Source organism: Oncorhynchus mykiss, chromosome 6 (assembly GCF_057628025.1).
Source record: "Oncorhynchus mykiss isolate SJ-2025 chromosome 6, ASM5762802v1, whole genome shotgun sequence".
In the NCBI taxonomy this organism is placed as follows: domain Eukaryota; kingdom Metazoa; phylum Chordata; class Actinopteri; order Salmoniformes; family Salmonidae; genus Oncorhynchus; species Oncorhynchus mykiss.
The window spans coordinates 63534573-63562400 of record NC_143027.1 but is presented as its reverse complement, the minus strand read 5'-3'; the positions used below and the strand labels follow the sequence as shown (position 1 = coordinate 63562400).

The window sequence follows — 27828 nt, the reverse complement described above, 5'->3', positions numbered from 1 at the left end:
TTGTTAACCAAATACTTATTTTCCACCATAATTTGCAAATAAATTCATTAAAAAATCCTACAATATGATTTTCTGGATTTTTTTTTCTAATTTTGTCTGTCATAGTTGAAGTGAACCTATTACAGGCCTCTCATCTTAAGTGGGAGAACTTGCACAATTGGTGGCTGACTAAATAAATACTCTTGAACATAGTGGGGCAAAAAAGTATCTCAGTGTTTTAACTGGAAACCAGTAGGCCTGCCTACCCCCCAAATAAACTTCCTCAATGAATTTGGAGAATCTATAGCCCTTTAACTCAACACTGCAAAGCCAGTTCCACTGCACCCCCCCCCCCCTAGTTGATTTAAAGAACTCACCATCAAGCTTTGATGATTTTTTATCAGCTGTGTAGTGCTAGGGCAAAAACCAAAATGTGCACCCGGGGGGGGCATCAAGTGAAAATAAACTACCATGTTTAATAGGAAAGAAAAACAGCATGCTGGATAGTTTAACTTTAAAACTTTGTTCAACGCAATTTGGTATGTACATTTTACAACATGGCTAACAAATATGTAATTTTAAGCATTTAAAAATACATTTTAAATACATCTTATTGGAAATTGAAAAAGTTAATTAACACAGTTGCTCTTTTCTGCAGAAAAAGTGCCAAGATCAAAATTTAATTCAGGACTTTCCCACAAAACAAGATTCTCTACATACATGCTAGGTTTCTAACAGTTCAGTGACACTGTCCTAACTAAACATACAGATCTTTGTAAGAAAAACACCATCTGGTGTAAAGTTCAATCTTAATGAATACAATTTAAAAAGTAGATGACATGCCTTTTGAAATAAAAAATAAGATTTTCCTTTAAGGATTTTCTTTTAATGCAAAGCTGCATGTATTGTACAATAAAACAGGTATAATATACATAAAAATGAACTGGATGTACATGTCAAATAGCCCATCCTTTAACAATTACAAAGTAAGCTCTCCCTTGATAGAAAAGCGCCAGGCCCCCTTTAAGGAGCAGGTTCATCCTCCTAGGGCCAACTCTCAACCAACCGCTAAAGTGGGTATGGATAGGGTTGCATATTTGAAAATGCTATAGAATAGGGTGTTCATTATTTATATATATTTTTATAACAGTGAAAAAAATGTTACTCTTTGTGCACCCTTCAAAGCAGAGAAAATCTAAGAAGTTGATAGATCCTTTGGATCATGGACTTTTGATTTGTTCATTTTCCCCCCACATTTTGGGATCAAGCGTGGGAAAATAATTACATTCATAGTCTGGAAACATTGAACGTCGCCAAAAAACAACGTGCCCTGTAATAGACGAGTTACACTAGGTCAGTTCAGTTTTATAGGGCGATGATTTCCAGAAAGGCAATGAGAGAGCAGGCTAAAAGGACTGGTATTCTACTGAGTTTTTACCCTCAGTCTTTCAGATGTTTGGCAAGATGACGTGCATGATTAGCTGGGATAGGGCAGTTGGAGACGCCTAACAATTCAATTTAGAAAAGAAACAGCACAACTAACAAACGGACCAGAATTTCCTTTCCGGTTTGAGTGTTTTGATCTTAGAGGCTTGATTGTCTCCGACTTAAAACACTTCCAATGAGATTTAAAAAATAAAGACATGGGTGGCGACGTTTGATCATGTTAGGAAGGAGATTTGTATGGCACCATATACATGGAAAATGTATAAGCTAATGTAAAAGTCCATAATATCAACAAAAGGGCCAAATGGACATGGAAAGGTAAACGTTTTGGGTGTAATTTTCTCTTAAGCTATCGGTCATCAATAAAGTGTCTATGATCTGGGATCTGGTTAGTCCACATGAAATAACATAAGTATTAGGTACAATTTCTGACAATGCATCATGGTATATTTTTATACAACTCTCCTGGGCAGAGACAGTCAGACATTCATAACAAAAGGTCCTCCAATAATGATGCTTCTTTCTACTGCATTTAAAAGAAAGGCTTTAAAGCCATATAATAAAACCAATTCCTAAAACAAAAAAACTACTAGAGGCAGGTTGGGTTTATACCACAGTGATGAGGCTGTTTATATGCTGGTGGTGCTACACATTGGGCTGTTTCAGGACCATCCATATGTCCCCAGTAACAGACAGGGGTGAGATGTTGACAGAGACAATCTACATTAGTTATAATTCAATACTAGACATATCCATAAAAATAAAACCTTGGTTATGTAAAAATGTATATTTCAATGTAAAAAAAATACATTGAAATATATGAAAAATAAAAATGTTACTATAAAATAAATGTCAGTAACACTTCACTTGAGAAGTGGGGGACATTTGGTCACAAACAATGAACTGTCCATTGATGTAAATTTCTTGAAAGTTACACTAATTGATTGAATTTATAGGACACTTTGACAAAAATCTAACAAAGCCAACTATTGTTTAAACAGAAGCACACATTTTACAGGAAGTTCTGAATTGGTTCAATTTGATTTGACATAGCATGGGGATATCCTAACATATCATCATCAATATTATTTTCCAATCAACAGCCTTGGAGAACATCTACATAAAACATAGCCAGAAAAAAGCAAACAATACAACATTGTGAAATGTGGTAAAAGAACACATTGCGGTTACAATGAGTGTCTACAACAACAAAAAATAAATTCAGCTAGAGGAATGCATAATGAGATCCTATAGGCTACAGGTAAAATGTTTATAAAATCCCAAGACGGAAAGAAAAAGATGGGCTATGTACCCATACACACTTTACTGGCCATTCCTGTTAAAAATTGGTCTAAAGCCAATGAGTGTCACTGTCAACAGTCCCATGAAAGCACCAAAGGGAGCAAGAATAATCCTCTTCTCAGTCAGCTAACAATTCTGTCCAACCAGACAGACAGCACCTTGGCCCCTCCGATAGGAAGCCAGGAGAAAGAAACTGCTCCTGATAAAAAGCCAGTCAAAAGGAGGAGCCTTCTTGATCTTGCCCACAGTAATGTGATCTAAACATGTGGCTTTATAAATTATTTTTTAACCAGATGTTGCTTAAAAAAAAATGGAGACTTTGTTGTTATCGATGCAAAAAAACTATGTGGGGTAAAAAGAGAGAAAAAGTGAAACCTTCAACAGTAATGGCAATGTTATAATCCAAAAGAGGGCTTTTTACATGTCTGTGTTGGTTTATTCAATCATTTGTTTTTTCTTCTGTCCGTCTATTCCAGGGATCAGTCTGGGGGAAGAAGCTCGTGCAGACGAAACCGTTCTCGAACATGTGGCCTCACATCCTCATTCTGGAGCACAGGAGACAGACAGACTATATTAATACCACGGTGATATGAACCTAAACCGATGAGTTAAAGAGATTATTTCTCTGTCAGTGGCTGACCATTTCATTTTGTAAAAGACATTGGTAGCAGGCTACTAAAAATGAATGTTGGGGGCATTGCAAAGCACATGTCAATGACAGCTCAAGCATGTATGGCTTAGAAATGAAAAAAATATGACTATCCAATCATGATTAAAACATGTAAAATGTAGCTTGTATGTACCAGCTCAACAAGCTTCTCCAAGAAGGGGACAAGCTTCAGGAGTTCGTTGTCATTTTTGTCCATGAACCAGCTCTCAATGGGAATCCCATTGGAAAGCTGTAGGGATATAGAAAGGTATTCTCTATTGGATTGTACAACAATAGCATAACTAAAAACATGCGAATATAATTTAAAATGTGAAATGTAGGCTTAATTACGCTATGCTAGGTTGGGTTACATACGTCACTTGGGGCTGAAAGGCTCACCTGATATGCAAAGGCTTGAGGTGAATTGTCAATAATGACGGTCTTGGACAAGTCTCTTCCAAGGATATTCAGGTCCTTGATGTAGTTCCCTTGTACACAGACACAATGCTCACGAAACAACCTGTGTCTAGGGTTAGTGGAGAGGAGGAAAATCAATCAATTGTTAAGTCTACAGGTCTGTTTATGAATAATTCAGTCAAACCACAATGTTGACAACTGAACAGCACATGGAGGCAGCACGTGCCCCATTTCCCAGCCCCAAAGCCACAATCAACATACAAAGCAACCTCATCCAAACAGAGAGCACTATAAATGCATGTCAAAGCTAAGGCGTGGTATTCTATTACAAAAACACAGCTGATACTGCCAATGCATCTAAATGAAGGGGTAGAAATAAACATTTAACTTACCTAACCAACTGTTTCTTGGGATCCAAGATGTTGAGCAACTTGTCTGCATAAACCTTCTTAGAGGCAGTGAAGAGAATGATCTAACGAGGAAAAGACAACAATACGTTTCTCACTACAGAGTAGCTTAATGCAAGTAACCGTACTCTTTCCATAAACTGTTACAATTAAATAGGAGAAAAGGAAGCCCAGTTTACCTCATAGATTTGAGACATGCGCTCCAGGAACTCTCGGAAGAACGGCCTTAAACGCACATACACCTGCAGACAAGCAAAGTATTAGTTATTTGTACAAAGTATTCAGAGGCCTCTGTTTCTCCTAGAAACTGATTCTGTGTCGCCCACTTTCATCTGTGGCGGTCTACAAAAGCACAGCTTTAGCACCCTCTGGTGGAAAAGTAAAATGCTTCATTATTTCCCATTTAAAATAGAAACACCTCAATGTCAGATCAAGGACTTCTGTATACCTGGTAAATGACATCTTGAAACAGGACCGGGAAGGTAAGTGCTGCATCGTCCAGCTCATTTAAGCTACAGTGCACCAATGTCTCATCCTGGTAGGAATCACAAAAATAGTTGTAAGTTGCAAACCACCATAACAATGCCCTTTAAGTGGATGTACCATTTACACTAAAAGCTTATTTATGCTTGACCCGAAAATGTGGTAGTAGGCTCAATACGGAGGGTGTGACAATTGCGGAGCCTCCGGAGGCATGCAGAGGCCAAATTGAGCCTCCAAAACATAATGCGGAGGGCTCCGTATAGCTTCACATTGACATGATTGGTTGACGGCAGGTGGGGGCAGTCTGTTCTATATAAACAAATTATCTTCCTTTACAAAAGCAATACTCAACAGCTCTGAGCTGCTCCGGGAAGCGCAAGAAGTATGAATGCCCTGACATCTGCAGAGGCCGTATCACTGTAAAAACTGCACGGCCTATGCAGATGTCGGATTGAAGTGCACCATGTTATCGCTCACCAGGTCGAGGACCAGGGAGAACTCTGGTGTACTGCGAGTCTTTAGTGGGAGAGCAGGCTTCCTGGTCAGCTGTTCCTCTGTCAGTGGAGGTACATGCTTGATGAAGAAATACCTGGACAAAATCAAATCAAACCGTTCAAAGTTAAATACAGGACTTAATGAAATCACGAGGGAAAAAAACTCTATGAAACTACACTGAACAAAAATATAAACGCAACATGTAAAGTGTTTCATGAGCTGAAATAAAAGATCACAGAAATGTTCCATGATCACAAAAAGCTTAATACTCAAGTTGTGCACAAAGTTGTTCACATCTTTGTTAGTGAGCATTTCTTCATTTGTCAAGATAATCCATCCACCTGACAGGTGTGGCAATTTTAAGCAGCATGATCATTACAGGTGCACCTTGTGCTGGGGACAATAAAATGTGCAGTTTTGGGCCTCCCGAGTGGCACAGTGGTCTAAGGCACTGCATCGCAGTGCTAGCTGTGCCACTAGAGATCCTGGTTTGAGTCCAGGCTGTCTCAGCCGGCCGCGACCGGGAGACCCAATTGGCCCAGCATCATCCGGGTTAGGGGAGGGTTTGGCCGGCACGCTCTAGTGACTCCTGTGGCTGACACGGTCGCCGGGTGTTTCCTCCGACACATTGCTGCGGGTTAAGCGTGTCCGTATTCGTCGCAGTGATGAGACAAGACTAAATACCAATTAGACATCATGAAATTGGGGAGAAAAATGGGGAAAAAGTTGGCATGCTACTGCAGGAATGCTACTAGAGCTGTTGACAGATAAATGAACATGCAAATCTCTACCATAAACTGCCTCCAACATTGTTTTAGAAAATTTGGCAGTACGTCCAACCTGCCTCAACAACAGACCACGTGTATGGCGTTGTGTGGGCAAGCGGTTTGGTGATGTCCTTAGTAAACAATGTTGACAACACACAACTGCATTTTATTAACGGGAATTTGAATGCACTTTATTTTACTCGGCAGTTAAGTAATTTCAGAACAAAGTCAATTAAGAACAAATTCTTATTTACAATGAAGGCAACCCCGGCCAAACCCGGATGACGCTGAGCCAGTTCTGTGCCTCCCAAAAACGGCTGGATGTGATACAGCCTGCATTTGGAAAGTATTCCGTCCCCTTGACTTTTTCCACATTATTACATTACAGCCTTATTCTAAAATGGATTACATTATCACATTTACATAAGTAAGTATTCAGACCCTTTTCTCCATACTTTGTTGAAACACCTTTGGCAGTGATTACAACCTTGGCTCTTCTTGGGTATGACCCATTCTTCTCTGCAGATCCTCAAGCTCAGTCAGGTTGGGTAGGGAGCGTTGCTGCACAGCTATTTTCAGGTCTCTCCAGAGATGTTCTATCAGGTTCAAGTCTGAGCTCTGGCTGGGTCACTCAAGGACATTCAGAGACTCATCCTAAAGTCACTCCTGCGCTGTCTTGACTGTGTGCTTAGGGTCGTTGTCCTGTTGGTAGGTGACCCTTCGCCCCAGTCTGAAGTCCTGAGCGCTCTGGAGCAGGTTTTCATCAAGGATCTCTATGTACTGTGATCCGTTCATCTATCCTGCCTAGTCTCCCAGTCCCTACCTCTGAAAAGCATCCCCACAGAATGTTGCCACCACCATGCTACAACGTAGGGATGGTGATAGGGTACCTCCAGACGTGACGCTTGGCCAAAGAGAGAATCTTGTTTCGAATGGTCAGAATCCTTTAGGTGCCTTTTGTCAAACTCCAAGCAGGCTGTCATGTGCCTTTTACTGAAGCGTGGCTTCCGTCTGGTCACTTTGATGAAGGACAACCATCGCCACAGATGAATTCTGGAGCTCTGTCAAAGTGATCATTGGGTTCTTGGCCACCTCCCTGACCAAGGCTATTCTCCCCCAATTGCTCAGTTTGGCAGGGCGGACAGCTCTAGGAAGAGTCTTGGTGGTTCCAAATTTCTTCCATTTAAGAATGATGGCCCAGAACTTCAAAGCTATAGACATTTTTTGCTACCTTGCCCCAGATCTGTGCCTCAACAATACTGTCCCAGAGCGCAATGGACAATTACTTTGACGTCATGGCTTGGTTTATGCTCATGCACAGTCAGGTAGACTCCAATCAAGTTGTAGAAACATCAACGATGGTCAATGGAAACAGGACGCACTGGAGCTCAAATTTCGGTCACATAGCAAATGGTCTGAATACTTATGTAAATAAGGTATGTTATTTTTAATACATTTGCAAAAATATCTAACACCTGTTTTTACCTTGTCAATAATGGGGTAGTGTGAGGGTGAAAATGTTTTGTTTAACCCATTTTACAAATCAGGTTGTAAAGTGTGATGTGGAAAAGGTGTCTGAATTACTTTCCGAATGCACTGTAGATACCGTGACAAGATCTGAGGCCCTTTGTCGTGCCATTCATCTGCTGCCATTACCTCACGTTTCAGCATAATTCACAGCCCCATATCGCAAGGATCTGTACACAACTCCTGGAAGCTAAGACCCAGTTCTTACATTGCCTGCTTCCTCACCCATTGAGCCTGTTAAGGATGCTCTGGATTGACATGCATGACAGCGTGTTCCAGTTCCCGCCAATATCCAGTAACTTCGCATAATCATTGAAGAGGAGTGGGACAACATTCCACAGGCCACAAACAGCCTGATCAACTTTATGCAAGGTGTTGCGCTGCATGAGGCAAATAATGATCAACGCCCCTACTTAATTTGTTTTAGCATCTGTGACCAACAGTTGCATGTCTGTATTCCCAGTCATGTGATATCCATAGATTAGGGCCTAATGCATTGATTTCAATTGACTTATATGAACTGTAACTCTTTGAAATTATTGAATGTAGAGTTTATATTTTTGTTAAGTATATTTTCCTTTTTTGTATTCACAAGATAAAAATGTATTCTAAACATTCATATTCTGGCCTTAACCTCTGCGCACGGAACCCAGTAGTTCGACAACATACGGTGATCGCTACATAAATAGTCATATTAAACATTCATTAAAATACAAGTGTCTCACATGCTTTGAAAGCCTAGCATCTTGCTAATCCAACTGCGTTGTCAGATTAAAAAAACGATTTACTGCGAAATAATACGATGCGATTATCTGAGGATAGAGCCCCATTAAAAAACTATTTCAACCAGCACAGGCGTAACAAAATCACAAACTGCAATAAAATAAATTATTTACCTTTGACGATCTTCCTCTGTTTGCAATCCCAATGCTCATTGTTACACAATGAATGGTCTATTGTTTGATAAAATCAATTTTTATAGCCTAACACAAAACATTTTGTGAACCGCGTGTCGTGAATTCCGTCTCATTCCATTTTTCGACGACACACTCGAGGTAAATACACACACAGAACGTGACTTTTCCAGTCATGTTTGGTTTCATTGCAATCAACTGGTTGATTTGTTTGTAACACAACCAAACCTGATGGGTCATTTCGCGGGATGTATTGACTGAAAGAAACCGATTTGAAGACAACAAGTAATGACATTGTGCACCAATGATTTGCCCGCTGTTTCGTTGATTGACTGTATTTTAATCCAATGACCACTGATCGTCTTGAAATCTAGCTGGGTAGATAGCCAATGAGCTGAGGTAAACGGCAATATGTAATGTTTATGTATTGGAAGACCAACCCATGTAGTAAACTCCGGCGTAAAGAGGGTCATTCGCCAATGAAGTTTCATACCGGAAGGAGCAACGCATGTTGCGCACAGCGTTGTTTTGGTAAAGCGCATATTCAGCTGTTTATATATCAATCAGTATGGCGACTAAGTCGGGGAAAGCTAAATCTAAGTCTAGATATACAGATGTACACACAATTTTAGAAGAAATTGATCGAGGGCGATTCATTTAGCGATTCTCAAATGGAGGAATATTTTTTGAATGGAGAGGACATCGTTTTGGACTGGTAAGTTCTTCTCATGCTAATGCCGTTGTTTGAAATTAATAATATAAAATATTATTTGTGAAATGAAATAGCCTATTTGAGGCTGTTGAGGGGAGGGCAGGCCCACAACAATGGCCAAAGTGAAATGGAGACATTACAACAGACCAGCTGTATCTATAATAAAGACAGTAGATCTAGCTGATCTGTCATAATATAATAGAGACAGTTGATCTAGCAGGTCTATAATAATATATTCAACCTTATGTTCCCTGTACTCTATATATACAGTGGGGCAAAAAAGTATTTAGTCAGCCACCAATTGTGCAAGTTTTCCCACTTAAAAAGATGAGGCCTGTAATTTTCATCATAGGTACACTTCAACTATGACAGATAAAATGAGAAAAATAATCCAGAAAATCACATCAATTTATTTGCAAATTATGGTGGAAAATAAGTATTTGGTCACCTACAAACAAGCAAGATTTCTGGCTCTCACAGACGTGTAACTTCTTATTTAAGAGGCTCCTCTGTCCTCCACTCATTACCTGTATTAATGGCACCAGTTTGAACTTGTTATCAGTATAAAAGACACCTGTCCACAACCTCAAACAGTCACACTCCAAACTCCACTATGGCCAAGACCAAAGAGCTGTCAAAGGACACCAGAAACAAAATTGTAGACCTGCACCAGGCTGGGAAGACTGAATCTGCAATAGGTAAACAGCTTGGTTTGAAGAAATCAACTGTGGGAGCAATTATTAGGAAATGGAAGACATGCAAGACCACTGATAATCTCCCTCGATCTGGGGCTCCACGCAAGATCTCACCCCTTGGGGTCAAAATGATCACAAGAACGGTGAGCAAAAATCCCAGAACCACACGGGGGGACCTAGTGAATGACCTGCAGAGAGCTGGGACCAAAGTAACGCCTACCATCAGTAACACACTATGCCGCCAGGGACTCAAATCCTGCAGTGCCAGACGTGTCCCCCTGCTTAAGCCAGTAGATGTCCAGGCCCATCTGAAGTTTGCTAGAGAGCATTTGGATGATCCAGAAGAAAATTGGGAGAATGTCATATGGTCAGATGAAACCAAAATATAACTTTTTGGTATAGACTCAACTCGTCGTGTTTGGAGGACAAAGAATGCTGAGTTGCATCCAAAGAACACCATACCTACTGTGAAGCATGGGGGTGGAAACATCATGCTTTGGGGATGTTTTTCTGCAAAGGGACCAGGACAACTGATCCGTGTAAAGGAAAGAATGAATGGGGCCATGTATCGTGAGATTTTGAGTGAAAACCTCCTTCCATCAGCAAGGGCATTGAAGATGAAACGTGGCAGGGTCTTTCAGCATGACAATGATCCCAAACACACCGCCCGGGCAACGAAGAAGTGGCTTCGTAAGAAGCATTTCAAGGTCCTGGAGTGGCCTAGCCAGTCTCCAGATCTCAACCCCATAGAAAATCTTTGAAGGGAGTTGAAAGTCTGTGTTGCCCAGCAACAGCCCCAAAACATCACTGCTCTAGAGGAGATCTGCATGGAGGAATGGGCCAAAATACCAGCAACAGTGTGTGAAAACCTTGTGAAGACTTACAGAAAACATTTGACCTCTGTCATTGCCAACAAAGTATTGAGAAACTTTTGTTATTGACCAAATACAAATTATTTTCCACCATAATTTGCAAATAAATTAATTAAAAATCCTACAATATGATTTTCTTTCTCATTTTGTCTGTCATAGTTGAAGTGTACCTATTACAGGCCTCATCTTTTTAAGTGGGAGAACTTGCACAATTGGTGGCTGACTAAATACTTTTTTGCCCCACTATATCTGTTTATTATACCTGTACCTCATATGTGAAACTACTCTAACTGAACATTTTCTTTCACAGTGACACTAACTCTGAATGGGAGCCCCCAGTGCCAAGATGTCCATCCCCCACTGAAGCTGGTTCATCCAGCTCCTGCCACAAGTGGTGTTAATCTGCCCAAATGTATTTCTGCAGGCATAGATGTGCTCTGGCACCTGGCATCAGCAGCATAATATTGTGTCGAGGACTGAGGGTCTTCCAAATATTGAAAGTGTTATTTTGTAAATGTATATATTTTTTTCCTTCGTGTTTTTTTGCGGGGGGTGTGCTAGAATACCATTTTGGTATTTTGTATATAGTTATTCCATTCAAAATGTATAACTTCACCAATTTGGCCACTTGGATACATTTGGGCTACTTGTGTGGGACACCTGGGCCACTTCATGATAAATGTCATGGAGCACACTCATTTTGGAAGTTATCATTCTGAAACTTTGCACAAGTACCGTTTCCCTCGTGTTTTTTCTCTGAAATGGTCCCCATCACCCTATCTGAATGTTTGTTTTATCTTGTTCATTTTAAAGATACAACAATAAGAAAAAACAAGTGTTTTTTCCATTGTATTTTCTAAACCAGATCTATTGTGTTATTCTCCTACATTCAATTCACATTTAATAACTTCAGAGTGTTTGCTTTCAAATGATACCAAGAATACGCATATCCTTGGTTCTGTGCCTGAGCTACAGGCTGTTAGATTTGGGTATGTCTTCAGGCGGAAATTGAAAAAAGTAGGGGGTAGCTCTAAAAGGTTTAACTAAGGCTGGAATATTTTGCTTAGAGGGAGCAGATTTGTACTTACGGGTCAAAGACCTCCCAGTCTTCCTCGTATGTCCCCTCTGCAGGGGCTGTGGGCTGTGTCACCACATAGCCTCCTTCTGGAGGGGCGCCTGGGGCTGAGATGATAGGAAGGAGGAGACCAAGAGAAATGGAAAGGAGAGAGTGAAGTGAGAATGATCCATGTCCATAATAACTTGGACTCTATACCAAGAAGACATTCCTTTATCTCCAGCTACCTGTGAGAGCAGGCATGTCTGTGATGACCTCCTCTTCCTCGACAGGCACTTCTGGAGGATGTGGAGCCCGCAATGGTGGCAGCATGTCGCTGGGGTAAAGGGGCATAGTCGTACACACTTCCTCTGTGGAGGTGGCAGTGCAGGTGGGGGTCTCCTCCACAGTCTCCATGTCCAGCTGCTTGACGATCTCCTCAGCCTCCAACGCCTGGTCTGGGGAGTCCGAACCTGACGTAGCTTAAAATTACAATAGATTACTATATATACACACACTACTTATTACCATAGTTCGGCAGGGAAGTTAGATTTGACCACAATATAAAAAAACACAACATAACAAATGAGCGTTATACAAGGTAGAATGAAGACCGAGGTAATATAGTAGGCCATTTACCAGTGCAGGGAGTAGAGACAAACATGGAACAATTTAGGCAAATCTAACAAGTCAAGTTTCTGCAGAGTACTTGGCACTCTTCGACCTAGCATCATTTTGGGGTATTACCATTTTTATTTGCTGGTGAGAAGAAGTTGAAAACTGGAGAGAAGATGGTTCCCAGGAGCGTGGTTCTAGGCGGACTGGTCAAAGTCTCTGCCGCCTCCTCCAGCTTCCCATTGGGCTTCACAGGCTTACTACTCGTATCATGGTTCGTGTCATGGTTTGTCGCTTCTGTGGTTTCGGGTGAGGAGCAGGTAAGAACAACATGATACGTCACTTTATCAAGACATGCAAACTCCTGTAAAAAGGCCTGTTGGTGTGCAAGGTATGATTACTGAATAGGATAAGGTTTTGTTCCCATCTTTCAATTAATCCTCCACTCCCTTTCCAAACTCACCCCCGTTGACCGAGTTTCTCCTGCTGACCCTGGAGATGGTCCTCCTGGGGGCATCGCCACCTTGTGGTGTGGAAGAGATCAGGTTGTCGTCGACGTCGCAGGTGAGCCGTGTCTTCTTCGCTGGGTTCTCCTGCTCTACCTGAGGTAGAAACACAACTCTCATATCAGAACTGAAGGAGCATTTAACTGTAGAATAAACCCCCCCAAAATCTTTCAAAATCTCTTACAGTATTCCCAACATTTATTTTTGAATAAACCCATTAGCAGAAGGCCCAAGGAATTCTGACTCGTATCTGGTTGGATGGACAAAGGACTTGTAGTACGCCAAGTGACAATGTTCCAAGACAAAGAACACATGCCTTCCCAGGGGGATTATTTCTCTCCTGAAATATTGTTTCAGCCAACCCTACCTACCTACTTGGGCAACACAATTAATCAAATTCAGATATCAATATCGCAATTTCTGTACAATATTCATATCGCAAGAGGCTGAGATACTCTTTCTTTGACCTTCCGTTAAAACAACAAAAACTAGACCATGGTACCATTACTAATAAGATGCCCTAGATTCCGTTCATTCACTCTCTACATGCACAGCGGAAGCTGACCAATCACTAGCCGGGGTCGCACTCTCTGCATGGCATGCACATGCTGGCTCATCACAAGTGTCCCACAGAGCACGCAGTTAGATGCTGGTGAGGAGAGAAAGGGCTTTACCTCAGTGTGTCAGAAGCATGCGTGCTGCTCGTGCTAACGAGAAAGGCGATTTGGTGCCAAAGGGCGCATATTCAGTGGTATGGCAATATTCGGCTACAGGCAAACCAAAGTCAACCAAATGTGTTGTGCAAAAAGTGCCTCAGAGTTGTGGCGACAACAAGAGGCAACACATCAAAAACACTGTCATTTGAAGAACCATCATCCCCTACTTCACGACGATTGCATGGTGAAGAAAAACGCACCAGACAGTAATTACGCTCCTTAGTAAAGACAGCAAAGATAAGTTGTGTATGTATAGTACATGTTCTTTATGTGCTCTTGAATAAAAATCTATGTAAAATAAATAAAGTAAAAAAGCTCCCAACAGCTGCAAAGACCCTCAGCTAGACGCCTATGTTAAACAGGAATTGACAAGTATAACGCCCTACGAAAAAACATCCCACAGACGTCACCCAGAAGGGCTATCACCCAGCCAAAGAGTTTCCCAGTTTCACATTTACAGTCAGCAAAGCTTAAAGAGGATAAACAAGCTGGACAGGATACAAGACTCCGTCACTCAAGTCACCATCCCAACGCTGTATAACAAAATTAAGGGACAAGTTGAAACAGAGCTCACATGATTATTACACGACTACAACATAGGCCTGTCTTTGGTCTAATACAGGTAACCCAAAATGGGTGCAATGCGTCAGGGGTACGCCAAATAAAAATTTGATTCACCCCCCCATTTTCAAACATGGGGTTATACATTTGGGTGATGTTTTCTCTCACCTGAATGATCTGAATCTGAGATTACAGGGACACTCCGCAACTATATTCAATGTGCGGGACAAAATTGAGGCTATGATTAAGAAGTTGGAGCTCTTCTCTGTCTGCATTAACAACACACAGGACTTTCTTTCCATCATTGTATAAGAACCTAATTACAAATCATTTGTAGACTGCAAATTGACCATAAGAATCTAAAAATATATAATATTTGACTAAAACATAATTTTAAACTTTGTTTACATTTGTATACGATTACATCTATTATTATGGGTGGGAATACTTGGGAAAATATGTCCTAAATTAAAATCACTTTGCTGATTTCCTGGTATTTTTAATCTATGTTCAACAATGAAAATGGTAATTTTCTGGGGCTCAAACGAAACGACCTGCAAGGCAAATCTGACTCACCAGTTAAAGAACCCTGCTATATTTGATGATCATGTTAAATTAAGAGTACTACACCTACATATTAATAAACCTATGTATAACAATGTTGGAAAACATTAGCTTAATTTGGTTTTTGTATTCAGTTAGCACAGTATGTATTAACTCATCTCATTTTAGAAGTGATGTTTTCGACCCAGACACGTGTTTTAAATATGTCTGACGGAATTACAATGTTTTCACCCAAAATCACAATTGCAATATCTGGCCCCAAAAAAATTTAATTAAGAATTTTTCCCAAATTGTAAAGCCCCATTACCTACTATCCTTCTACAATCTCTAGAGCCACCGCTAAAATTGGAACACTGAGTTTGAAGACAAATCGCTGCATTCCACCATGCATTTCTAGGGAAACATGACACTGGGTACTAAAACAGACTTTACTTGTTAAATCTGGATAGGGGCTAAATAAAGGTCTAGTTGAGGGGGGTGCAAAAAGGTGGGGCTTACATAAATGCTAAAATGTTAAACTAGGGACATGTAACTTCGGTGATCAAACAGCTGTAGAACGTTGGAGGAAATGTTACTTAGGGTGCCAGTTAGGCGCAGACACTCAAATACATCCCAGAGATTGCACCCTACTCACTATATAGTGCACTACTTTTGACCAAGACTCATAGGGCTCTGGTCTAAAGTAGTGTACTATATAGGGAATAGCATGCTATTTTGGAGACAGATAAGAGACAGCACAGCTTACCTTCACAGCATTGCCTCTGATTAATTGCTTAATGGTGGACAGCAGGCCTCTCCCGCCACCTGTCGGCGTGCACTCCTCCACTTCTGAATGCCTCCGCTTGGTCCGGGATGTGCGGGGCGCATGGGCAGGGCTCGACTGCTGAGATGCCTTCCGCATTCTCAGCCTCATTGTTTTAAGAGCCACATGTAAAACTGGAGGACAGACAGGGCAAAGCGGGTTGATGGGCAAAAGCAGAGAAATGGTGGGGGGGAGAAATAGGAAGAGTGGGAAAAAACAGTTTGTTAGTGTAAGACCTGATTTTCGCCCTCTTCATACAGTCACATGATACACAGCCTAACAGCTAAAAAGGAGTGGACAAGCTGGTGATTTGAAAACCCTCAGTGAACAAAACACACCAGCAGAAAAAGTGCTGCTTTTGCTAACATCTGGTTGCATTCAAGACACCATTTCCTCTGCATCACAGTACATCATTGCTGCCTACTTCAGTGAACGTGTTTATCAAACAACTGATGGGACAAATTGATCACAAAAAGTATCTGAGGACATTAGAGATAATGGAAACAATAGGTCCATCTTACCGAGAGAAAAAAACATGCATAGGGAAAATGACTTACTGTAAGTAACCACAGCACTCTTCTCTCAAGGAGCACACCCACCCACCCACCCACCCCCGTGCTTACTTTCACATGCTGACCAAACTAGCTCCGCATGTGTGCATGTTGATTTTGTCTATCAACACCAGATGGGTTCAATATCAAAACCAACTATATTAAATTTGGGGACAGGTCGAAACACGCATGAAACATTCATGGACATCTAGCTAGCTTGCTGTCCTGGGAGATAAAGTGGGTTATTTTACCTGAAATGCATATGGTATTTTTTTGCTGGATCTTGGTAGAATTTTGGCACATTTTGAGTCACACAAAATCATGACATGTCCAGGACCTATCAGGCACCATGCCAGACAGTGGACACAGCCCTCTCTATCCACCACTCCCATTGCACTGCAGAGAAACCCACTGCTTCACTACATCTGCATTACATTACCATGGGGCCTGGCCTAAACAGTGAACACACTTTCTCAACAGATCCTAATATAACAAAGTCCATTTACTTCTGAGAAGAACCTTGGAATGTGAACACACCATCCCTTTTTTCAGTCACTAATGTAAAGTTTCCATCCCTTGTCAAAACGTGTGAAGGACAATTTATTTTATTGCCCAAATGAAATTAGCAGCTGATTACAGGGTGGGGATTCGGGGAACATATGTGCCTATAACATGTCCATAGATACAAGACAAGTAGCCAGACTTATTCAATACATGCCACAGGGAGGATGATTTCCAAATTAACACTAGTCTTAACAGCTATTGCTTCGTCACGGTGATGTTGAACTAGCATGACGGAAATGTTATGTGGTACTATTGATGTAATATGACAGCATTAGTGTCCTTGTAATGACTGCAACCCCCATGGGCACAGGGGTGTCAGTATGAGCAACGCAATGCCGCAATGGAGAGGGGAGCAAAAAGGTTAGCAACAAGTCAGAGATTAAAAATAGCTTCAAATCCAGAGACTAAAAAATGTTTTATACCTAGACAATAATATAACCAGTAAATAAGATTATTTATGAATGAAGGAACGACCTAGCTCTCCGTTAGGCTAAGCCAGGCATCAAACAAGGCCCGCGGACCAAAACCAGACAGTGAAGCATTTCTAACCAGAAGGCGCACTGATTTGCGATGTCTATTCATTTTGGCCCGCTTCCATACCGCCCATGATGCGCTGCGCTATAAGTCACAGAAAGCACTGCCAACATGCTGCACGCTAAACAGCACTGCATTGCCACACACACGCCTGCATGCTTTATCGCATGGCACTGACATGGCATGCTTTATCGAATGGCACTGACCAAATCTACCGGACCAAAAGTTTAAAAAGGTGTGGTTGGCTTAATGTCCATGCCAAGTTTCCGTTCCAACTGACCATTGCAGTAGCCTACAGAAAATGTCCTTTGTTGTCAAAAGGTTCAGATAAATGATTTCACATGCAAGTGTAAATGACTAAAGGACCATAGGGCACACAAGCGATTATAAATTAGTTAACAGTTGAGTCCTCTGCTTTAAGAAATTACACGTGCATCTGTGAATTGCTCTGCTTTCGTGTGTCCCGTTACAGCACGCAGCAATGTCCTCCTAGGCCACAAACATTTTTGCAGTCTGGCTTCGATTTTTAAAGCGTAACAATTAATAACGGAAAAGCTAAACCTTTCAATAAAACACATTGCAAAGGAGAAATGTAGGCCTATGACAACATTTGAGCAGTAGCCTAGGCTACAACAACCTAGTTACGTTGTTATTTGGAGTTAAATACTTTGACTAGGGTCACAGCATATTTTGCTCATCTGCAAGCATAGCAGCAAAGGCTGGAAAAATATTATTCAATCTCTTGTTTTAATATGTTAACATTTTATAGACAGCATCCTATGTGCATAAGTGGGTCGTGGTTGTACGCACGTTATTTTTATAAAAACAAATAGGCTAGGTCTGGCCCGTGAATGTTGTCCCCCCCCCCCCCCAATATGGCCCATGTGTGGATTTGAGTTTGACATCCCCGGGCTAAACCAGCGAAGGAGCCAGCAGATACAGCACGCCTCAATTTTGCCTGCAGAACTCAGCATGGATGTAAGAGCCAATGAACACGAATCACACACACATACAGTTCCTCTAGTCACAGCATGCCTATGTTTTTACCATCTCAAAGCATGACTCATTCACAGCTTCCAACAAACCAAGGATGCAGCCAGCAGCAACACTATACTGGGGAAGAGGATTTCCTTTCTCTTTATTTAAAAAAGGAAATGTATGGATATATAACACACATCAAGTAAGGTTGCAGATAAAGCTAGATTTTTATGAAATATAGTAGACAATTTTCACTGCCCCCAGATTACAACCAGCTGTTACACATGCTACAAAGAAAATGGCATATAGTAGCTAGATGCTAGCTATTTGCACATACACACGCGTGCGTTCTAAAACAATACTAAAAAAAAATTTTGAAGTGGTGTGAAAACCATTGAAATGACCTCATGCACACATAGCTCAGCGGTGTGACAACAATGCAAGTTGTTACAAATCTAACAACCTCATTTTATCGTGGCTCAGTTTACCCTACTGCAGGGTTACTCAACTAAATTCTTACAGGGGCCAGATTTAAAAAGGGTTATTTATATTATAATCTTATAAAGCACTTTCATTAAAATTAAATGTCGCTAGAAGTTCATTTTGAGTGCTTTAAGACCAGCCCAATTCAGTGCACCAAATGGTTTTACATAATGGAACACAGTTGACCTGCATCACATTAATAAATTTCTACATGCATCACTTCATCTTGTTTTTATTTACACATAGCAAACATTTTATGCATGGTATATCTCAGTTTACCAACATCAAAGTGTCCCATTTTCAATATAATAAGTTGTCATACATTTTCTGTCTACTTTTGTTTTTACACAGAAACATCTCAGTTGACTAGCTTTTGCAGAGGTCTCTCTCCCATCTCATCAGTAGAGAACTGGTGCCTATAAACTGCACCACCTCTGTGGGGACCTTAACTTTGTAACAATATTTTATGAGTTTGCTTTCAGTTTATCTTAAAACTCTTGACATCACAGGAGTGATGTGTACTGTTGACCGAATATAGTTGTGCAGCGTAGAGAAATGGAAGGTTTTGTTTGAGCTTAAAAATCAGGAGAAAATTAGAAAACATTTTCAAAATAACTGTTTTATACCTCCCCTGTAGTCCCAAATTAATGTCAATTCAATTGATTGAAGATGTCACAAAAACAAGACGTCATACGAGCACCTCAAGCACTTACTAGATTTTTGTTGGATTTCTCATGGCGGCAATCACTGAAAAAAAGCAACCATCTCGTCCCTAAGCTCTCATAGGCTGCTCTCGAGAGGATTATTACCCTTTCTTAGCCACCAAACAATATGTAAAAGTAAATAATGATGTCCAGCAGATCACAAAACAAGCGGTGTTGCAGGCTAGGCTGTTGATCGGATGAAGTTTATGATAGCTGTGAGTTAAACACCGTGGACTGAATTAAGCCCAACGCACGCTCTGGTGTAGTGATCTCATCTGTGGTGAAAGAGCCGATAGGCGGGCACCCCTATTAGCAGCTCGGAGTGGCTGTAACTGGTATGTTGGATTATATTAATTGACAGTACGTAAATGGGCAGGACTACAGGAAAACATCTCTCCCATTAGAGAATATTGAACGAGGGCTCCCTTTGGCACTAAAAATCCAATTATGAAAAAAATATATATTATATGAAGGTTCAGAATTTATCGAAGGGCCATTCTAAATTGATAAATGGCCAGTTGAATAGCTCTGCCCCAGTGTATGACCAAATGAATACTTTTTTTTGAAGGAGTGCATGAAAGGTTCAGTTAAATTGTTTGCATCAAGACCAATCTTGAGTTGGCCTGGTATCCAAACTGAATTTCTCAACATACCCAAAATACCTCAGTTTGTTGGTTATAAAAATAATATTTATGGAACAAAAGGAACATTTGCTGTCTAACTGGGAGTCTCCTCAGTGAAAACATCCGAAGAGCAAAGGTAAACGGTTAATTTGATTGCTTTTCTGATTTGTGACCAAGCTTCCTGCTGCTAGCTGGACATAATGCTATGCTATCGATAAACTTACCCAAAAGCTTGTCTTGCTTTGGCTGTAATGGGTAGTTCCAAGATTAAACATCTTGGAAAATTGTCATAGCTTTAGAAGCCTCTGATAGGCTAATTTATATTATTTGAGATGTACCAAGACTTCAGAAAATAATTGTAGACCTCCACAGGTCTGGTTCATCCTTGGGAGCAATTTCCAAATGCCTGAAGGTACCACGTTCATCTGTACAAACAATAGTAAGCAAGTATAAACACCATGGGACCACACAGCCATCATACCGCTCAGGAAAGAGACGTGTTCTGTCTCCTACAGATGAACATACTTTGGTGAGAAAAGTGAAAATCAATCCCAGGACAACAGCAAAGGACCATGTGAAGATGCTGGAGGAAACAGGTACAAAAGTATCTATATCCACAGTAAAAACAAGTCCTACATCGACATAACCTGAAAGGCTGCTCAGCAAGGAAGAAGCCACTGCTCCAAAACCGGCATAAAAAAAGCCAGACTACGGTGTGCAACTACACATGGGGACAAAGATAGTACTTTCTGGAAAAATGTCCTCTGGTCTGATGAAACAAAAATAGAGTGGTTTGGCCATAATGACCATTGTTATGTTTGGAGGAAAAAGGGGGAAGCTTGCAAGTCAAAGAACACCATCCCAACCGTGAAGCACGGGGTGGTAGCATCATGTTGTGGGGGTGCTTTGCTACAGGAGGGACTGGTGCACTTCACAAAACAGATGACATCATGAAGAAGGAAAATGATGTGGATATATTGAAGCAACATCTCAAGACATCAGTCTGGTCGCAAATGGGTCTTCCAAATGGACAATGATCCCAAGCATACTTACAAAGTCGTGAAAAACATTTTTTTCATTTATGTAAACTTCTGACCCACTGGGAATGTGATGAAAGAAATAAAAGCTGCAATAAACCCTTCTCTCTACTATTATTCTGACTAGAGATCGACCGACTATGACTTTTTCAACGCCGATACAAATTATTGAAGGACCAAAAAAAGCAGATATAAAATACACTTGATTTTAATGGGATTTCAGCCGCAAGAAGTTAAACTTATCTTATAAAAAACAATCAACCTTAACATAATCACTGGTTAACTACAAAATGGTTGATGATATTACTAGTTTATCTATCTTGTCCTGCGTTGCATATAATCGATGCGGTGCCTGTTAACTTCTTGCGACTACCAAACCCGTATCCGGGAGCGTAATCATAGCCTCAAGCGCATTACCATAACGCAACGTTTCCTATTCATGAAAATCGCAAATGAAATAAATATATTCAAACACAAGCTTAGCCTTTTGTTAACCACACTGTCATCTCAGATTTTCAAAATATGCTTTTCAACCAAAGCTACACAAGCATTTGTGTAAGAGTATTGATAGCCTAGCATAGCATTAAGCCTAGCATTCAGCAGGCAACATTTTCACAAAAACAAGAAAAGCATTCAAATAAAATCATTTACCTTTGAAGAACTTTGGATGTTTTCAATGACGAGACTCTCAGTTAGATAGCAAATGTTCATTTTTTCCCCAAAAGATTATTTGTGTAGGTGAAATAGCTCCGTTTTGTTCATCACGTTTGGCTAAGAAAAAGACCGGAAAATGCAGTCACTATAACGCCAAACTTTTTTCCAAATTAGCTCCATAATATCGGCAAACATGGCAAACGTTGTTTACAATCAATCATCAAGGTGTTTTTCACATATCTATTCGATAATATATTAGTCGTGACAGTTGGTTTCTCATCAGAAGCGAATGGAAAAATACTGCAGCTGGAGATTACGCAATAATTGCAACAGAGGACACCAAGCGACCACTTGGTAGATGTAGTCTCTTATGGTCAATCTTCCAATGATATGCCTACAAATACATCACAATGCTGTAGACACCTTGGGGAAAACGTTCATGTTAGCAGCCAATATTATCTAAATATGCAGGTCTAAAAATATATACTTGTGTATTGATTTTAAGGAAGCATTGATGTTTATGGTTAGGTACACATTGGTGCAACGACTGCTTTTTTCACAAATGCGCTTGTTAAATCACCTGTTTGGCGAAGTAGGCTGTGATTCAATGATAACTTAAAGGGATCGTTATGACAGCCAGTGAAAGTGCAGGGCGCCTAATTCAAACATAAATCTCATAATTAAAATTCCTCAAACATACAAGTATTATACACCATTTTAAAGATACTGTTAATCCCACCACAGTGTCCGATTTCAAAAAAGCTCTACGACAAAAGCATACCATGCGATTATGTTAGGTCAGCACCTAGTCAAAGGCACAGCCATTTCTCCAGCCAAAGAGAGGAGTCACAAAAAGCAGAAAGAGAAAATGAATCACTAACCTTTGATGATCTTCATCAGATGACACTCATAGGACTTCATGTATGTTTTGTTCGATAAAGTTCATATCTATATCCAAAAATCTCAGTTTACATTGGTGCGTTATGTTCAGTAATGTTTTGCTTCCAAAACTGCCGGTGATTTTACAGAGAACCACATCAATTGACAGAAATACTCATAATAAACATTGATAAAAGATACAAGTGTTATGCATGGTATTATAGATATACTTCTCCTTAAAGCAACCGCTGTGTCAGATTTCAAAAAAGCTTTACGGAAAAAGCACACCATGCAATAATCTGAGTACAGTGCTCAGACACAAAAACAAGCCATACAGATACCCGCCATGTTGTGTAGTCAACAGAAGTCAGAAATAGCATTATAAATATTCACTTACCTTTGATGATCTTCATCAGAATGCACTCCCAGGGATCCCAGTTCCACAATAAAATGTTTGTTTTGTTCGATAAAGTCCATAATCTATGTCCAAATACCTCCTTTTTGTTTGCGTGTTTAGTTCACAAATCCAAATTCATGAGGGCGAGCACTAGGTCCAGACGAAAAGTCAAAAAGTTCCCATTACAGTTCGTAGAAACATGTCAAACGATGTACAGAATCAATCTTTAGGATGTTTTTAACAAATCTTCAATAATGTTCCAACCGGACAATTCCTTTGTCTTTAGAAATGCAGGTCGCTCTCACGGGCTCGCGCGAGACTGAGCTCATGGCATTCTGCCAGACCTCTTAGTCAAACAGCTCTTATTCTTTCCCCTTTCACAGTAGAAGCCTGAAACAAGGTTCTAAAGACTGTTGACATCTAGTGGAAGCCTTAGGAAGTGCAATCGGATCAAATTTACACTATCTTGTATAGGCAAAGAGTTGAAAAACTACAAACCTCAGATTTCCCACTTCCTGGTTGGATTGTTTCTCAGGTTGCCTGCCATATGAGTTCTGTAATACTCACAGACATCAAACAGTTTTAGAAACTTCAGTGTTTTCTATCCAAATCTACTAATAATATGCTATCTTAGCTTCTGGGCCTGAGTAGCAGGCAGTTTACTCTGGGCACCTTATTCACCCATGCTACTTAATACCGCCCCCCAGCCATAAGTTAATTCTAGCTAGCACCTTACCGTGGCTCCTTGCTGCACTCACATAACAGGTAGTCAGCCTGCCACGCAGTCTCCTCGTGGAGTGTAATGTAATCGGCGTCCAAAAATGCAGATTACCAATTGTTATGAAAACTTGAAATCGGCCTTAATTAAAAATCTGCCATTCCGATTAATTGGTCGACCTCTAATTCTGACATTTCACAGTCTTAAAATAAAATGGTGATCAAAACTGACCTAAGACAGGGATTTTTTTACTAGGATTTAAATGTCAGGAATTGTGAAAAAACTGAGTTTAAATGTATTTAGCTAAGGTGCATGTAAACTTACGACTTCAGCTGTAGCTATCCTCTTCCTTCATATCTGAATGAATGTGGCCATTTCTAGCAAGCAAAGTAAGTGATTTATATTTTGCTTGTGTACTGCCATGTCATTAACATAGCTCCGTTTGTCACTGGTGCAGGCTAGTAAATATCCTAAACCTAGCCATCTACTGTAGACTGCAAACTAAAACCGGGGAGAGGGGGGAGGAGAGTATTCACTTGCTTTATGTACACACAAATACATATTTCCACATAGCTGATGAATTTACATTTTTGTTCTATAAAGACTAATTGTGTCAATATGGTGTGAATATTGTAGAAAATTCCTCAGCCGTTTTCCATATTAAAAAGTGGAAGTGCCACTTACAGCTCACCATTTACAGTAGCCCACAGGAAATATGTTCCTCCACCATGTACAGTAGGTTACAGGCAATATGTTCCCCCACCAAGTGAATCATATACATTTTGATCTTGCATCGGGGGCTTTCCTTATATGCGGGGAGCATGAACTGTAAACTAACAAAGATATTTTAGAGTTAAAACCCATGTATATTTAATCTCTACAGGATCGGAGCCACCCAGGACATTTGAGCTAACGTGCGCTAATATGATTAGCATGATGTTGCAAGTAACAAGAACATTTCCCAGGACAAACATGCCTTATATGGGCAGAAAGCTTAAATTCTTGTTTATCTAACAGCAATGTCCAATTTACAGTAGCTATTACAGTGAAAAAAAATACAATTTTGAGGAGAGTGCACAACAAAAAATGTATCACGGCAACTGGTTTGATACATTCACCTCTGAAGGTAAATAATGTACTTACATTAAGTTATCTTGCTCCGATTTGTCATCCTGAGGGTCCCAAAAATAAAATGTAGCGTAGTTTTGTTTGATCGAATCAATTTAGGTTCTACATTTTGAATCCCTGCTGTGGCTGCCACCCCCCGAAAATGTGAAAAGGGTGTCCGATCCTTAAGAGGTTTTACGTAGTAAGACGTGAGGGTGTGGGATATGTCCAATATACCATAGCTATGGGCTGTTCTTATGCACGACGCAACACGGAGTGCCTGGATACAGCCCTTAGCAGTGGTATATTGGCCATGTACCACAAACCCCGAAGTGCCTTATTGTTATTATAAACTGGTTACAACATAATTAGAACAGTACAAATACATGCTTTGTCATGTCCGTAGTATACGGGCTGATACCACAGCTGGAACCATTATATACTACTACAAAGAAATTCTAGACTGTGTGGTTCGAGCCCTGAATGCTGAAAGGCATGGTTTTTCAGACCATATACCACAGTTATGACAAAACATGTATTTTTACTGGTCTCATTACATTGGTAACCCACTTATAATAGCAATAAGGCACCTCAGGGTTTTGTGAAATATGGTCAATATACAGCGGTTAAGGTCCGTGACCCAGCCTTCAACAGCCCTTACATGTGGTACATTGGCCATATACCACCCACCCTCGGGCCTTACTGCTTAAATATACAGCACCAACTACATAAATATATGTTATTAAGGTCCATTATCTGCTACCTGGACTTTAATTGTGGGCTCTAGAAAGAGTTCCCATAGTGACTGCAGCAGCCCATTCATTCGCCCTCACTACTGTTTGGTGGTGGCGGTGTATCGTCCCATAACATGTGGAAGGTATGGTTAGATGAGGGGATGGTCGATCAAAATGAGTGGAAAGTGGGAACACCACGCACACTTCATTGATATGGCTAGTTAGCTAACTAGACAGTCTTCTGGCAAGTTAATCGAATTGTCACTGTTCAAAATGTTTCTTCTGACTCCTTCGTGTAATGGGCCAATGCTAGTTGCAATTCAAAAGAAAACACGGAAAGCTTTCACACTTGGTCCAGAGCTAATTACCAACTAACTTTTTCTATGTCCATGGACAGGCAGCCCTAACCAGGATAGTATACAGAAAGTGGGCGGGAAATTAAAGCTTGCTACCGACCACTCGTGTCCAGGTAGAAGGCCGTAAAAGCAGGACGCCAATAGTAACTAACTAGTTAAACATCACGCGAGTTCGCTGCTAGCAAGTAACAAACCTCGTTCGAAAGTAGCGCGCGATGTTAGTTCACGTTAGCTAGCCGTGGCGGCTACCCCGCTAGCAAGCAAAAAAACACAGCACCTAGATAACTAGCTACTGTACCTGCCATTTCTCACTGTCCATTTTCAACTGAGAAATGTTAGCGGTTTAGCTATGCAGTTAGCTGTTAGAATATCTAGCTAGCGAAATTAAACTTAGGTTGTGAGTGGCTGGACAAGCAATATTTTAGCACCTTCTGTCCAAAGACAAATTTGACTAGCTAGCTTGTTGCTAACGTTAACTAACATTAGCAAAACTTAATTAGCTAGCACTACCTAAACTTTGCTAGCTGATTAGCTACCTAGCTTGGCAACATGGATCTAGTCAATTAGCTGTTTTAGGCAAGTTAATCAAGACTGATGTAAATGTACAAGAAATCAAACCAAAATGTACAAAACCATTGACTAATTTTCCGCAGCAAAATGGTTACATGTTAGCAAACCAGGAGGCCGAGATTTTAGCAAGACAGGGTCAAGTTGGCTGGCTAACTACTGTACGTTAGATTGCTGTTGTCCATGCCTTGGGGGCGAGAAAGGAAAATATTTATTTGTACGTCACTCACACATGCTGAAAGACGCTTGAAATAATCCCTACTTACTTTACAGTACTCCACAGTATCTCGAAAACGAGTTGACTGATCAAGCACTGCTGGCTGCCACGGTGCGGACAGCAGCTGCTTCTTCTTCTTTTTCTTCTTGTTTCCTCTCTGCTGTGCTGTTTTTATGAACCGTCTAGTAGCTGATACTGCGATGTGCTCCCAGACGCCATTTCCCGCCTCCTCACCCACACTCTCTCGATGCAGATACCCGGATGACTGAGGACCGCTTGAGCCAGAGGCGTCAATGAGGTGGTTCGTTTATCTGGCCCGGGTACCCCGGTGAGAAGAGTTTGAATCAAATCAAACTTTATTTGCCACATGGACCGAATACAACAATTGTAGACATTACCGTGAATTGCTTACTTACAAGCCCTTAACCAACAGTGCAGTTCAAGAAGAAGAACATATTTACGATGTAGGCTAAAATAAAAAGTAATAATAAAAAGTACCACAATAATAATAACTAGGCTTTATACAGGGGGCACCGGTATCAAGTCAGTTGAGGTAATCTGTACACGTAGGTGGTGCCAAGTGACAATGCATAGGTAACAAACAAACAGCGAGTAGCAGCAGTGGCGGGGGTATAATTGTTCAGCAGTCTAATAGCTTGGGGGTAGAAGCCGTTGAGGAGTCCTTTGGTCCAAGACCTGGCGCTCCGGTACCGCTTGCCGTAACTTGGGTGACTGGAGTCTGGCAAAGGTCACTTCGGGTGAAGTGATTGCATTCATGGTGGAACCGGGCTGCTTTCCGGGCGTGAGCCAGGTGCCCCACTCTGGTGGACGGCGAAATCGGTTCAAAACAAAGGTGACGTTAGTTATAAATCCGTTTTTGTGTTTTCACATTCAACAGTGATTGCTTTGGATTAAACACTTTACCTGCCACCCCAATGAAAACAGTTTGAAAATTCAAGCATTTATTTTAATGAAGAGATGTATGTTTCTGGACGATGCACCATGCTGACATGAACAAGCCGCGCAGATTTGATTTGAGAGGGCGCTCCTCCATCCCCGCTTTCACCCGATGACGTGCCGGGCCATTGCCCGGTTCAACACGGGCCAGCGTAATATATCTCCTTTTTTCCTTTGCTTTGGCACATGAACTCACACCCCTTTTATTTGAAAAACAATACAGTCCCGGAGATACTCTGACAGTACATACCGTTACCTGGTCCTGAATCCCCCGGTTCATCTCGA

At 40.9% G+C, this 27828-nt stretch overlaps 1 protein-coding gene across 4 annotated transcripts; it reads right to left on the bottom strand.

The window, feature by feature from the left end:
- Positions 1-486: 486 nt before the first annotated feature.
- On the bottom strand, positions 487-26921 carry LOC110526325 (CTD small phosphatase-like protein 2-B). Of its 4 annotated transcripts, XM_090238539.1 has the most exons (14): positions 26636-26845; positions 21609-21728; positions 15427-15617; positions 12798-12936; positions 12467-12631; positions 11968-12201; positions 11754-11847; positions 5161-5272; positions 4649-4735; positions 4380-4442; positions 4186-4265; positions 3776-3902; positions 3531-3626; positions 487-3272 (listed from the first exon to the last, which is right to left on the bottom strand). In XM_090238539.1, the coding sequence occupies exons 3-14, from the start codon at positions 15592-15594 to the stop codon at positions 3207-3209; spliced, it is 1431 nt and encodes a 476-aa protein (XP_090094665.1). In that variant the 5' UTR covers positions 15595-15617; positions 21609-21728; positions 26636-26845; the 3' UTR covers positions 487-3206. The 4 variants fall into 4 exon arrangements, with proteins under 4 accessions (XP_090094665.1, XP_021462871.3, XP_021462873.3 ...); XM_021607196.3 differs by lacking the exon at positions 21609-21728 and having other exon boundaries at positions 26636-26921; XM_021607198.3 differs by lacking the exon at positions 21609-21728 and having other exon boundaries at positions 11968-12192; positions 26636-26916.
- Positions 26922-27828: the final 907 nt, after the last annotated feature.